The 15,691-nt window shown below is 43.1% G+C and overlaps 1 protein-coding gene across 3 annotated transcripts in view; it reads left to right on the forward strand.

The window, feature by feature from the left end:
• The window catches only part of LOC147198117 (FERM and PDZ domain-containing protein 4-like), a 36,341-nt gene that overhangs the window by 8,632 nt on the left and 12,018 nt on the right, over positions 1–15,691 (forward strand). For 2 of the 3 annotated variants that reach the window (XM_086124427.1, XM_086124428.1), the window contains exon 2: positions 11,182–11,298. In XM_086124427.1, the coding sequence (XP_085980553.1) occupies positions 11,182–11,298 (117 nt within the window). Of the gene's footprint in view, positions 1–11,181; positions 11,299–11,399; positions 11,705–15,691 lie in introns of those variants that run through there. The other variant, XM_086124429.1, reaches the window with a different exon arrangement.

Genomic DNA, 15,691 nt, shown 5'->3' on the forward strand with positions numbered 1-15,691 from the left:
GGAAGAGATCAGAAATGGGAGCCAGCTGGCTGATGGATGAGGACTAAGGAAACCGTTTAGTCTCTTCTGTCCTTTAGAGCTCCGCGTCAAAGCCAGTGAAGAGTACAGTCAGGTGCACTGCTGCATCCGTGACATCACAGGGAGAAACGATAGATCAGGGGTGGCCAAACAGTCAGAGACTAAGAGCCAATTTTATTACTATGTTACTGCAACGAGCCACATCTTACACATGGGCATCCCGTCCTCATGCACGCGCACGCACACACACACACACACACACTTTTTTGCCCAAAGATCGACTTTTGAAGCAACCAACTTCCCACGATCGACCCGATCGCGCACGTGCACGCATACACACACACACACACACACATGCGGGTGCCCAATCATGCACTCGCGCCACTATGAGCAACAGCCGGAACGGCCCGAACATGAACAAAAGCTAAAGATACAAACACCCCGATTCCCACCGATTTCCTCCTCCCACCACTTGCGGTCGACTTGGGACCAGTCTGCTGGCTCCCGGTCGATTGTTATCAACGTATTGGGCACCCCTGCCTTAAAATCAGAGGTAATTCGCTGACTAGCTTAGCGCTTAGCGTCGTTGTTTGCGCATGAGCGGTGATTCGTAGCGTTCTATGTATGTAGCGCCTTTGTTTGAATGGCAGCGACACTGCTGAGGTGTTTTCGAACCTTGTCGTGTGAAAGCCAGGGAGCCGCATTGAACCAGCCAAAGAGCCGCATGCGGCTTGCGAGCCGCGGGTTGGCCACCCCTGCAATAGATAAATGTGGTGACGTAGCTTGGGTCTCATGGGACAGGGGCTGATCATTGATAGCGTCGATAGCGTACTTTTATTAATACCAAATGCTAGTGTAAGTGTAGAGCAATTTTGTCATTTCGCAGTGGTTTAAATTGGCACGAATGAATACCCCATTTCAAAAAGGTAGCTCGCACTTTCAAAAAGGTTGGTGAACCTTGTGCTAAAGCAATCAGCAGATCGTGCTTGAACTGTTTCCATCTGGACTGCCTGAAGCACTGGCGTACTGTGTCCCCAGTTGGGGCGCCCTAGAATGCGTACCGGCACTTTTGGTTCACTCTGAATAACCGAATGGCATATTTGAACAGATACTCACATTCATTTATGAATGCATCCTATAATCAACGGTGCGGTATTTATTCTTAATTTTGCATTTTTAAAGTTACATTTACGAAGTGTAACAAGCGTTTGGAAGGGTAGTACCCATATGAGGGTAGGTCATAATGGCTTAATAAAAGGTGAAACCCCCCAGGATGATGCAACACTCTAAATTGACCTGAGGTGTGAGAGTGAGTGTGGATGTTTTTTTGCACTACAATTGGCTGGCAACGCAGTTCAAGGTGTACCCCGCCTACTGCCCGAAGACAGCTGGGATAGGCTCCAGCAAGCCCCGCAACCCTTGTGAGGATAAAGCGGATCAAAAAATGGATGGATGGATGATGGAAGGCTATTAGAGAAAAATGCAGAGAAAGCACGACAACTGAGACATCAACATGTAAAGTGCATTGCAAAGTCTACGCTCACCTTTGTAAAACTTTTATGGAGCATTTTTTTGCAGAAACACTCTGACATTCTTAATTGTTGTAAAAGTGTAAAAAGAAGGTAACCACTGTCGTATAAAACAATTAAAATAAAGTAAGACCACACACCCTTTGAAAAGACCTAATGACACGTAACGGAGGGTGAACGGGAAGGTGTTTTTACACAGCCATATTGTCACCCTGAAGGATTTTACAGGTAATGATGGAGTTAATATGGCGTAAAATATCTTTATTTGCATTCATTTTTGGTGTCAAATTAAACAATCTGATCAAATTATGTCATGTCGGTTATGTCATGTCGGTAATGGAAAAATGGAAAAAAAAAAGAAACAGAATCGAGGCAAACTGTGCAGAACCAATTAAGTCACATAGCTCCCTGGAACATAAACATTCATGCAAGCGCGTGCGCGCACACACACACGCGATTTTTTTTCTGAACATAATTTACGGTTTGTGAGTTTAATGTATAGTGTTTTATTAATCCGTTTGACAAAATGTAATTTATTAATTTGCTCACAATTTTCATTTCTTCTCTGTGCTGACTCCAAGTGAGGCAGCGGGATTTCAGACTTGCTTACTCACAGTTAAATATTCGGGGCTCATCATGGGTGGGATGCTTCCCTGATGCGGGTTTATTCCCACCCAGAGGAGATTAGCTATCACACACGCACACAAACACACACACACACACACACACACGCACACACACACACACACAGCCTCTTTCTATACAGAGCTGCTGAGGATACCCTGGTTGCCCATGGCAACAATAGCTGCGCTAATAAAAGACAAACACAGTATTCATCTGGTAAAGTAGAGAAACACTGGCGGCACTCTCATCAAGTGAACATTATTCAGCAGAAACACGATGTCATAGGAGTGCGTTCTAGTGTGTGTGTATGAGCATACGTTGTTGCTATGACACAGTGGCAGCCCTTTTCCCATGTCTAACTGAGGCATGATTGTGACCGCCTCTCAGAGATGGTCATTTGTGGAAACTTCTGTGGTCAAAATAAATAACGTCTTGAAGCCCCGTCTCTCTTCGAGACCTTCAAATTAAACAAATCATCGGATGAGAAGGAGAGAGTCACCCACTGACCAGCTGTTGCTATGAAGCCTTGGCGTGAATAACGCATCCAGTGTGAGGACAACCACTGTGAGTGCCTCCTGCTGGAAATGGCAAAGAATGCAGGTTTAAGTCCTCCTTTTCTCTTCAGCTCAACGCAAAGGTTTGACACAGCACCACTGAATCTCCTGGCCGCACTGCACGATAAGAGCACAATGAAGCTAGTCCGAACAAGCTCTCACCCTGACCGGGGAGATTAGCTCCAAAGGAAAGGGAGGAACAGAAAAGTAAGGGTGGGGGGACATTTTTGATAAATAAATAAATGTAAATAAATAAATGTGTGTGTGTGTGTGTGTGTGTGTGTGTGTGTGTGTGTGTGTGTGTGTGTGTGTGTGTGTGTGTGTGTGTGTTTTGCTGTCTAAAACTAAAAAGCAGTCATAGAGGAATAAAGCCTTTAATCGGCGAGGTTCCTCTCTGTCTGAGCCACTTCTCCACGGGCCTCTTTGCGGGAGGCGCACCTCTCATCTGCCGCTTTTCCCTAGCTTTCACAACCAAACAGAATCGCATTAGGTCTAGCTCTGCCTCCATTCATGTCGCTCATACCGTACATGCAATGATGACAGCTGCATGAAGGGGATATGGTTCGTAGGGAGTCGATTTGGAGGAAAGCATCCATAGATGTCCTAAGGGGACTTATCACGAGCGGAAGTTGAAATCCAGCCGACTTTATACACCCTGAACTTGCCGCTGGTCACATGTTACATCTAAAGAAAAAAATCATACTTACATTCACACCTCTTGGCAATTTGTAGTCTTCACTCTCCATAAAATGCATGTTTTTGGAAGGGGGGAGGAAATGGTCCTATCGATAAAAAAAAAAAAAAAAAAAGAGGTCCAAATGTTGCAAAAAATGTTTTTCATACTAAAAAAGCTAAAGAAAAAGGCAACTTACACAATCAGAGCTTATCCGCTAATGTTTGTAAGTTTTGGAAGATATTGCAAGTTAATCGTTTAGTGTGATCCAGTGAGGTACACCAACATTTTATCGAGTAAGCCGACGACACCTCATGTAATGGCATGTATAACCGCGGTCAATCATTCAGAGTAAATGTTGAAAGTGTTGCTAGCACAGTACACAAGGGACGACCAGAGCATAGAATATGATGAAACGTCATAAAATCTTCATGAATACTCCTACCACATGTTGTGCTGCATGCATGTCTTTGTCTGAGTCTCTTCAGAAAGTCGAATCTCCTAACCTTTGTACCACCCTTGCAGAGAAGGACATTGGGTCAAGAAGTGCTTTCTTTCAAACGTCGGAAAGAACAGCACTGTTGTCGAGTGATTATCAGTGAATGCGATTCCAATTTTCCTAATCAACATTATTGCGTGACGGAGAGTGTTTGGCTGACGTAAGTCTCGAGTGTGAGCCCATTTTCTGAAATTGGACTTTTAAGAGCTTTCCTTCCATTCATGCTTGCTTGTTCTAATTAGGGATTTGTAGCATCCTTTTGTAAAGGTTGGTCAGGAGTAGCCTATGTTAAAAGGGGTTAAAGGTTATGTTTACATACCCAAGTGGTATGTAACTAGAACTGTATATGTACAGTAATTTTTAAACCATATATACTACAGGTGGCCCGGTTGACCAGTGGTTAGCATGTCGACCTCACAGTGCAGAGGTACCGGGTTTAATTCCAGCTCCGGCCTCCCTGTGTGAGTTTGCATGTTCTCCCCGGGCCTGCGTGGGTTTTCTCTGGGTACTCTGGTTTCCTCCGAAGTTCCAAAAACATGCATGGCAGGCTGATTGAATACTCTAAATTGTCGCTAGGTGTGAGTGTGAGCGCGGCTGGTTGTTCGTCTCTGTGTGCCCTGCGATTGGCTGGCAACCGGTTCAAGGTGTGCCCCGCATACTGCCCGAAGACAGCTGGGATAGGCTCCAGCACCCCCCGCGACCCTTGTGAGGATAAGTGGATCGGAAAATGGATGGATAGATATCAACTACAAAGCCTATGACATAATGGACAAGAACATTTTCTCCCGAATTCTGGGGCCTTGCATATAATGCAGCATCTAATTGCAGAATGTACCCAATCCAAACCTGCAATATAAATGACAAGAGTGACATCGTTTTTGGTGGACGCCTCTAAAACTGAGACTAGAGAGATTAATCTGGCTCTGGCATGATGCGATGTATGCTGGGAAAGCCACATTAGCCGAAGGAAAAGGGTTGAGCCTTCTGACAGAACACATAAATATCAGAAGAGAAAAAAAGTGTGATGTGCAAAAGGGAGTCTTAAAGTTACACTTCACTAACGATTTCACTCACAAAAAAAAAAGGGGGGGGGGAATGCTTGCCGGTGTTTTCATGGTTTGATTGCTTATACCTAATTGGCATAATCAATATGAATTATTCAAAGCAGTTTGAGTGTGTGTATGTTGGCACGTGGCTTTTCTATAATGCATAGTCACAGTGCTCATGAACAGGATTGTAGCGTTTCATAACACACTAGAAGTCTTCATGCTATTCAAAGGAGATGAAAGCGAAAGTGAACTACAGTGATAAAGCAAGGATCACGTTGGTCATGCACATTTGATGAAGGGCTGAAAAGTGATCCGTTCCCATCTCCCACAAAGCATAACTCGAAGTCATTTCCTCCAAATTGTACTTACTGATAACTTTGTACGACGTTCTAATTAAGATGCGGGAAGGGAGATCTTTAATTGACTGGATTTGATTGTGATCTGCCATTCACATTTTAAATTGCTCTCATGAAATTAACTGCTTCCTTGAACGAAGTCATTGCTATAAAAATGTTAATTCTTTTGTCTTTTCTTCAGAAAATAAGTTAATAACGTGACATGCAAACAAAAACAAACGTTTGAAAGTGTTCATTTGACATCAAAATATCATGGAGGCGCACACATTTCTTAATTGTCCACACTGTGACTCTTGGGTAACCTGTTCATGAATTGTGCAGCGTGGTTTACCCACCTGCCTCTCGACTACAAGTCCGATGCGACTGTGCGGCCATCATTTATTCATGTAATGGAAGGAAGATCGTTTTCACCATCCACCGGTGGGTGAACCCTATTTAGCGTCTCTGCAAACCTAAGTCCTGCAACTCAACATTGTAGCGCTCGGGAAAAGAAAGAAGAAATCAAAGATCATGGGATCTATAGCACTTCAGCTAATGCGAATGAAAAATGGATTTAAAGAGACAGTTTGTCAATTGGGAGAAAAATCTTGAGGGCAAATCACCTAAAACTGTAAGTACTGTATCGACCGTTTGTTTGTGTTAGCTTTACTGCCTCAATTGGGTTTGTAAATTTACAGGATATTTTTTCATGATACCAGGGCTACACAATGGCAACTTATTAAAACAATAAATTAACTGTTATATAAAACGAAATTAAATTCATCTTTAACACGATTCAGTTGCATGACCTGTTCAAAAAAATTCACTGCCCATCTCTGACTACTATGCAACGTGCCACAAGGGTCACCTTCGCTCTAAAAGTGAAATAAGTAATACTGAACATGGATATCAATGCCTTACCTTTATTTTGAAGTTGGCACTCGGGAATCAATTTTTGTGGCAGCTGACTTAATTCTAAATTGAGGCAAGACTGATTTTCAAAAGCGCGGTGACAATCTGGAGCGCAATATTCAATTTTGAGAGCTCATGCGCACCAGCGCACCGTTTCTGTGCACCCCTATCAATCAGTATGTTTCTAGTTGGTACTCTGGAATCAATTTTTGTGGCAGCTGACTTAATTCTAAATTGAAGCTAGACTGATTTTCAAAAGCGCGGTAACAAGCTAGGGCACAATATTCAATTTTCAGAGCTCATGCGCACCAGTGCACCGCTTCTGTGCACCTCCGTCAATAAGTTTCTGTTGTCAAACTAACAAAATGAACATACTTCATAATTTAGCCCCACTCATGAAAAATATCCCCAAATAATTATTATTTCTATATTTCAAGTCATTTTCTTAATGTAAAATGAGCAAATATGACAGATAAGAATGCACCTCACTTTTGGTACTCCAACAGCTTGCTCTCGTGTCCACACACATCATTTGGGCTGTGTTCTAAATATACACCACGAGGCCTTCTCCCCGCAAATGCGCTGTTGTGTCAAATAAATCCATGCATCTGGAAAACTCGCAAACACCGCCAGCACACTGTTGCTTTGGGAGAGCCAACCCAATGCCTCACGCGAACTACAGTGGTCGAATCGCATGCGGCGAGGCAAAAACACCGTTTCCGATAGCTCATTGCCTTCATGTATTTTGTGGCAAAACACTGCTGCGGTGCCGTTGAGAGGACGCGATATTATTCACATCTCATAGCGCTAGCACATGCGAGCGGGGCATGCTTGCGGACACAGGCCGCATTAACATACCCACCCATGCAGACGCGAGAGCACTGCACACAACTTATTATGGCTGCTACAATAACTAGGGAAGCATTTAGAGGGAGAGACAGGGGAGGCTTTGAATAATGGATGCAAAGAGCCCTGAAACGCGGAAGACAAGCCTTTGAAGTGACATAACTTACTGCCACTGCTTTCATCGTAAAACCAGTGTGCGCATCCAAAGACGCAGGGAAAAGACCAAGAAAAAAGAATTTATTCAATTACCGGCATGAATTGTTTTGCCACCTTGTGTCGCGTGGTGCGAAACAGTCACAAAAGATGCCCAATTTAGGCGGGTGTACAGTAGAAGAATCTAGAGTAGTATCGCAGCAGCGGAAGTAGCCGTGGTTGGGTGAAGATCACATCAACCAAAATGTTGCTAAGGCCAAGACTTTGAGGATACAAGACAAAGTCAGGACCAAGTCTTTAGGAGAGCAGACAAAATTAACAACAAGCAATTGAGATCTTGTCATGTGAAGATCAAGGCTGAGGCAATGCAAGACCAAGGCGATACCGAGTATTAAAAGAGATGAGACCAAGACTGAGGCAAGGTCGACCTCAAGGATTTGAGGAGATGAGACCAAGACAGATCAAGCAAGTTTCAAGGCATCAAACCATGACCAATACAATATGAAGTCCAATCGGTGAGGAGGGAAGACTAAGTCAAGAACAAGACATTTTGAGGAGACAAGACGAAAATATAAGCAAAACTCAGGAAATGTGAGGGGAAAAAAATCTCTGAGATGTGACCAAGCCTCAAGAAAGACTTTGAGACAACCATAGTAATTCACTAACCATAACCATGCACCTACTATATAAATCAGCGTATATTGTATTGTATTTGTATGCCAAACGTGCGTACACACACCTGGAAAAGTCACAGCACTGCTCACAGTCTCAAGACTTCACTGAGATCACAAGACAGAGTCAAAACCAAGGCTTTGATGAGATTAAACAGTCAAAAAAACTAGACCAACTAGACGGTCTAGTGGTACACTCGGCAGACTTGTGTGCGTGGGATCAGTTCCCACTCAGCGACGGTGTGGATGTGGGACGGACTGTGACTGACTGTCGTCCAGTTTAGGGGTGTAGTCCGCCTTCCGCCCGAAGTCAGCTGGAATAGGCTCCAGCAACTCCCCGTGACCCTTGTGAGGATAAGCGGATCAGAAAATGGATGGATGCGTTACACGCTTGATGAAGCTCGTCAGTCAATACAGAGGCACCATTTCTCTGCACTCAAACTCAGTTGTCCTAATTGCGTTTACAGAACATTTATTCATCTAAGGCCTTGAATATTTCTCCTCATTAAAATACAAAAAAAAAAACTTCCTCCTGTAAGTTCTTCCTTTTTTTTTTTTTAAATCTGCAACCAGTCACTAAGGACTTCATGGACTTGGGTGACATGAATCGCCACTGTTGGTCCCTCAGAGACTCAGCTAAGGCTGATCGATTTGTAGACAACCGCTCCTTTTATTCTCCGATAAACTTTCCTGAATCCATTTGAGTTTTGCCTTTGCTTTCCAGTGCATCTGATGAAAGGTTATGGAGCGGAGAATTCGTCTTGGCTTCTTTTAGCCAGAATGTGCTGACTTTCGAGAAATAAAACTTAATTTCATGGCCGCCACCAGTACAAGAGTGAGACATGCTTCTGTAATTAATTTGGTTTGTATTTTCGCACGCGACATCATCTAATTGATCACGTTGCTATATCTTCTCACTTGAGCTTTTTATCACCCGCCAAAGCCCACAGCTCATTTATTTCCATTATAATTCACATGTCACGATGCATAATACTTTTTATGGCATTTCCATGTTACCAACTGACTGCAAGATATGCCCCCGATTGGGCAACATGCGATCATATTTTGATGTCTGTCTGAGTTGAATGTTTGTTTTATTTGCTGAATGAATCTATCCATCCATCCATTTTCCGATCCGCTTATCCTCACAAGGGGTGCGGGGGGTGTTGGAGCCTATCCCAGCTGTCTTCGGGCAGTAGGCGGGGGACACCCTGAACCGGTCGCCAGCCAATCGCAGGGCACACAGAAACGGATAATCATCCGCGCTCACACTCATACCTAGGGACAATTTGGATCGTTCAATCAACCTGCCATGCACGTTTTTGGAACGTGGGAGGAAACCGGAGTACCCGGAGAAAACCCACGCGGGCCCGGGGAGGACATGCAAACTCCAGACAGGGAGGCCGGAGCTGGAATTGAACCCAGTACCTCTGCACCGTGAGGTCAACGCGCTAAGCATTGGACCACCGGGCCGCAATCATGAATCTATTGAAAGTTTAAAAAAAACATCAAGTGATATTCATTGCAAAGTCACATTTTGCCCAATTGGGCTGGCTGATTGCCAGATGGATGGTTTAAGGTTTCAAAGATAGGCGAGAAAAGGATCCCCCTTCACATGGATCTACAAAAATGACTGAAAATTATTTCATTTGTATATGGGGCTGTTATTCAGATGGCACACACACCGAGCGCTGTGGACCACCATTGTTTTTTTGGTTGTGACGTACTCTTGTGTGCATGCACTAAATATTTTACATTTGTGTGCACGTTCATTATGGACTATTATTTTCAGCGTTTAAATGGCAATGGAGTCACTCGTAAAAAGTTGCATTTTTAGTAGCGATGTCCAGTAACGCTGATCTCGTTTGGGTAAAAATGAAACCGGTTTCCACCATAACATTTTGATACAATAGTTTGTGCAAATTCAGGTAATGTGCTGGGTAAATTGAAAAAGGGTTGTGTGTTTGAAATCCTAGTTTCATAAAGAATATGTGTATTTAATATCTTCTTATTCTTATTCTTACCATTATTTTTATCCATTTCAAACCTGGAAGTGAAGATAGCAGTCAGACTCTTGCTGTTTTCGTCATAAATCGAACTTGCCAGCTAATAGTGGATTAAAAAAAATAAATGCCACACTAATTGCACACATTTGCAACTATTAATTTGCCAGTGAAAGCAATAAGCAGTTAATAATAGAAATATCTGATGGACAAAATATTTTTGAATCACTTTTTTTTAATCATGTATTTTTTCTTCGTTCACCATTTTGTTCCAATTGTTCTGTACCTATGAACACACTTAACATTTTCAAATCTTTAGGAAACTAAACTAATTTTTGTTCCCGTATTGTCCCTTGTAACGCCCATATTATTGCACCAAGTTGAACACATGCAGCTCTCTATTGAAGCATGTATTTATTTCATGACTTATTATTTCTAAACACTGCTGAGCACCCCTTAAAGCTCCAACATTCTCTCCCTCGACTTGGACCGTGGCGAAGAGCTCTGTCTTGCCTTCGAGGCAACACCTGACACTGCGCTCTCTTCTTCTTTCCGCCTCATCCTCACTGTCTTGTCTTGTGATTCAACCTGAGGTGCTTCAACCTCTTTATTACTGTTCTTCCACAAACACCGCAAACCGCACCTCGGCTGCTTGTGGGACTGAACTCGCGCCACACATGACGCCGTTCACGCTCCGCCGTAATGCCATAGCAGTCAGACTGACTGAGTGACCGACGAAGCAGCGTGTGTGGCGTGCTGCTACGCTTACGCATGGCGCACCTCATTAGGTGGACCACAAACTAGTTCCCACGCACACTGTATCTTTTAGCCAATAGTTTAGATCCTTTCCACTGTGTTCTTGTTGTTCAGTTACATTACTGAAATAATTGACGTATCAATAGTATTTCATGTGAGCATAAAGATCCGGTGAAGGAGGTATTGATATCTAAGTAGTGATCTGCACTTCACAGATTTTCAGGCTGCATGTAAAGAGACAGATTTTTTTTAAATTATTAAAGTAATTTTGTGTGCACGCCTTTCAGTGTCAGCCGTATGACTGACTGGTGCTCAGTGCAATTTTAACCTGCCTTTCTCCTTAAGTCATCTGGGATAGGATCCAGAAGGCCCTGAACAGGATAAGCGATAAAAGCAAAAAAGAATGTATGGATGGATTGAGGAAATGTCATGTCGGAAAGTCTCAAAGGAAAACCATTCAAACGTTGTCTCCCTAGACGTCTAAACGTCAGCGTTAAAGTATTGCCTGTAGGCTTTTCGCAATGTCTATTTGATCCTTTTCCCCTTCTATCGTCTGCAGCCACAGGACCAAGTCGTCAGGCTGGCCACCCCCTCCAGGGACGTGGGGTACCGCACAGGCACCCCCCAATGGCTGGGACATGGGCACCAATAGAGAGGGGCGTGACTGCTTCATCAAGTGAGTGTTTTAAAGGAACTCCATCCCCAAGATGTTTCAGACCACTTGGCAAAGCTATGATTATTCCAGCAGCGTCACTGCGTCCACGGCGTCTCCATCTGTGCATTCGGAATACTGATTCGCTTTTCCTTACCCTGCTGTGCACTCTCTCTCTTTCTTTCTTTTTCTCCATGCCCTGCACACCACACTCTCCCTCTCACACACCCACCGCACTCTGCACGCAGCCTCCTGTATGCAGAAGAGGACTTTCTTCTTTTTTTTCTTTTTTTTTCAACTCTTCTTCTTCTTATTATTATATATATACATTTTTTTAAACCAAACTTACCTGCGCAGTTATTTGCATTCGCACTGCTACTTCACTGCTGATTCATTCGAGGATTTCGGCTGAATTAACTGTCACATAAAGGTAAAGAGATGCTAAGTCTGCGTTGCGCGCGTCCTTCAATAATGTTGAAGTGTCGTTCTGTCGACTGCGCATGTGATGACATATTGCATTGCATACTTCTTGAAGTTTTCTTTACAGGGTGAGTGATTGTACCCAATGAACCGTAACTGCTTGTCAATGCGTTTATCTTCCATTGGCCTCTCTGTCATGTGTATTGACATGATGCACCAAAGAGGAGGTGAAGCCTCGTCACACAAGGGTTGTAGCCCGGCGTGCGTGATGTAGAGAGGTGTTATGTAAGAAGTGAGAGTGCTGGATGCAGTCAGAGAGTGCATCTGCATGAGGCAGATTCACGGAGGCTGTTCTGGCGTCAGACCCGGGTCGTCAAAATTTGTGGGGGGGGGGACTCATGAATAATCAAATGTCTGCTTGTATGTCTGTCACTGGCCATCTGAGCGTGTCGGCGCCGGCGGGCACAATGCAAGTCGGTAGCATTCCTTAAAGGAACGTGGCTGTGTGACGGCCGCAGTTAAATAAACCAGTGGCCGTTTAATATTAACAGTATGACACGCGGTATTAAAACAACGTGATGCAGTCGAGGGAGTGATTTCGAAAGAGTGTTTAACATCGTCAGGAAAAACGATTTGACAAAGATTTCTTGTAAGATGGTCTTGATTGTGTACTGCTGAACGCAAGGACGTCACGTCTCAAGAAGTAATTGCATGAAGGGTCAATAACGTGGTCTTTGAAAGACGGATTGACAAGAACAATCTTTGTGTTGCCAATATATTCTTAAAAATACAACCTACAGTACTTTATCCTCAACCCTTGCCAGTGAGTCGTGTTGAAGTCGGTTTCTTACAGTAATGAGTCATAGAGAGGAAGCATAATCCTCATTCTCCAAAATATGATGGAAATGTCCAGTAGTCTGGTTTGAGGCAAAGGTTTTTCTGAGGCGCGGATAACCCTTTATACTACGGATATGAAGTGGGTGTCTTACACAAAACAGCACTGTTGCAAAAACAATACTCGCAGTACTTTTCCACCATCTGGAGAGACAATGTTGGAGGGGGGACACAAAATGTTGAGGGAAGACAGTCAAATAATAGCACTGGCGTATGTGGAGTTGGAGTGGTTTCAGAGATGCCATGACAGATGACAGCGGCGATCGAGGTTAAATGGCTGCAAGCAATAGAAACCCTGTGGATTCAGTCCCAGCTTGTTTGCTGGCATGACAAAGCTAACGAATGATATGAAAGCATGTAAAAAAGGACACTTTGATACTCTCCTCTTTCATCTAGAACTGCTTCAGACAACAAAGTGTATGCAGAAAAGTGGTGAAGATTGCACGACTGTCTGTGCCCTATGTGTTGTGTTGTGTTATTTTGACTTCAAAATGGCGCCGCGAGAGTGGCTGCCTTTCCAGCAGCTCCTATATTTTGTTGTTCTACTTCTTCCTTTCATAACTTTGCTGCTGTGAATTGGGAATTTCTCCATTGCGAGACTAATAAAGGTTTTCTTATCTTATCTTATCTTAAAAATGTTGAGTGACGCACGGCCCCACTTCAAAAAAAATTGTTCTTAACCATTGACTGCCATTTTGCTTTGCGCCACTTGCCGTCGACTGAAAATGACGTCAAGGCTCACCTTTTCCCAGGGTTTGTTGACGTGATGTTTTCAAGCTGAGCCCTTAGGCACTGCGATGTCATTTTCGGTTGACAGCAAGTGGCATAATGGCCACCCCGTGAGATGGATACAAACGGACAGATTTTTCTGCTCAATTCATATTCCACAAATGTAATATTAATCAATATACCATGTTTAGACTAATGGGGGTGCATAGAACATATAAAGAACATTTGCGACTTGACTTCCCTTTCAAAGATCCGCGGGGGAGCCGCATTTGAATTATTTGTGTGAGTTGTTTGGCATACTTTTGCATGAGCAGCAAGTACATGGCCCTAAATTTTAGGGCCTAAAGGATAAAAAAAAGGATTTTGGTGGTGAAGGAGAACCACTGAGGTCCACACTACTCAATCCCTGAATACATTGACGATTTTGGCTGAAGCATTTCGTTCTCAAACGTTGACAAATGAAGGAATGAGATTTTAAACAACAAGCAAAGGAACATGAGTCATTGTTTGTTAACATGGTTAAAAAAAAATAAGAAACAGGTGTGAGCAGAGAACATAGCTAAACGCGGCTCTGTCCTTTCTGAGATTTAAATTGTTCCTGCGGAACAATTGTCGGCGTGATGCAATTATCTGGTTTTGGGGCACGCGCCACAAAATGAAATCCAAATGCAAACAAACTGCTAATGTCTGTGTGTTAGTAAAAAATCTTTGTGGAGATATGTTAGTTGCTAAATTCATATAAATAGGGGCTATCACTTGCAAGGCTGTCTGCACAATGGGAATGTAGCCAAGTTAAGCAGGTGGCCGGTACTCGGGAAGAGACTGTACATATCCATATGGTTTTGACAATCTGTTGAGTTCCTCACTCGGGCATTAAACAAATAAAACAATCAATGATAAGTGTATATGGTCACCAAAATGTGGCAAGTTCTTTTCGAGACTGAACTATATTAAAAAATGATAGGGAAGAACAGGTCCTCATCGTCGCAAAACCGTCAGGAAAAATTAAAATTGGGCCAGATGGACTTGATCCACATACTGAGTCGGAAGTTAATCACAGCGTCAGAGCAGAGTTATTGCATCCGTACACTTCTGCCAGTAGGGCGGGGGCTATGAATCATTTTAGGATGGGACTTTCATCATATAAACAATATGAGGTGATTGATCTGGCCGCGCTGGGAGCAAAATTCGACACGGGAATAGTCATTGACGGCGGTGGTCACTTGTTGAAAAACAAATGGGCGCGGCAGCCACGTGGCAAAAGAAATGATCGTAGACGGTGGGGTTGGGTGCCCGTGATGCCCGTGAATACAGTGGCCGTTGGGGACAATTTTCAGAAAATTCCCAAAGGCCACCCCACTCCTGAATCTGGCTCCTGGAGTTTTGTCGCATGTCATGCGACTTGCCATGACAAATCCATCAAACAAAGTTCACATTTGGCCACATTTGGTACAGAATTTGATGGATACATTCGTTTTTGAAGGCAAAGAAGTGACCAGTATGGCCATAAAATGATACCATCAAACCAAATGGCAGACCTTACGTGTCTTTTTAAGCATGGCTTTTTGATATGTAGCATATTTGTGGTTCAACATTTGGTAAATATGTCTGACAAATTTCAGATTCCAAAGTGAAAGGGCAGGGGGACAGTATTGAGCTAATTTCCAGAGGGTGGGAAGATCATCCCCAGGAAATCTACATTTTGACCTGGGTGAAACCATCTGCAAAATATTGTCAGTTTCTGTGTAAGAAAAAAAAAGCCCTAAAATAAGTGATAAACAGTAAGTGATAAAGGACAATCATGCCATTTTCAAGACGCCTTCTACGACACATGTTCAGGCCTTAATAAAAGCTGTCTGTTTGTTTCATAATAGTCACAGTCTGCTACTGGAAGATATTAAGATTCTAATTTTAACAAGTGTCAACATTTCCAAGAAGCGTAATAACAGAAAGCTCCACTTTACCAGCAGACATCCCATTAAACACCTCCCTCATGGAGATTAGGTTGTAAACAGTGCACAATATGTTTGACTTGAAAAAAAATGGAGTTACACAGAAAGTCAGTTATCGATACAGTTCTGAATCTTTGACTGTGATATCAATATATTCACAACAGAGTACCACATAAACGGTGGTCCGTATTCAAAACGCTCCTCTGTTGTTCTTTGTTGCTTGTCAAAAACCTTCAAAAATTTTAAAGTGATTTTTTTTAAGACATACATAAGAATAAAATATTCTCATCATCCAAAAGTTGACAGTCCATATGCTATTGTATCGAGCATTGTGCTGCACTTTTTGCTCCTTTCTTGTTTTTGGCAACCGGCAGATTTTTCTGCGCCTTTGTTTTGTGACCGGTTAATTGTTAGTAATTATT

The sequence above is a fragment of the Hippocampus guttulatus genome, chromosome 11 (assembly GCF_054856545.1).
Source record: "Hippocampus guttulatus isolate MCC_2025c chromosome 11, RoL_Hgut_1.0, whole genome shotgun sequence".
Taxonomy (NCBI): Eukaryota; Metazoa; Chordata; class Actinopteri; order Syngnathiformes; family Syngnathidae; genus Hippocampus; species Hippocampus guttulatus.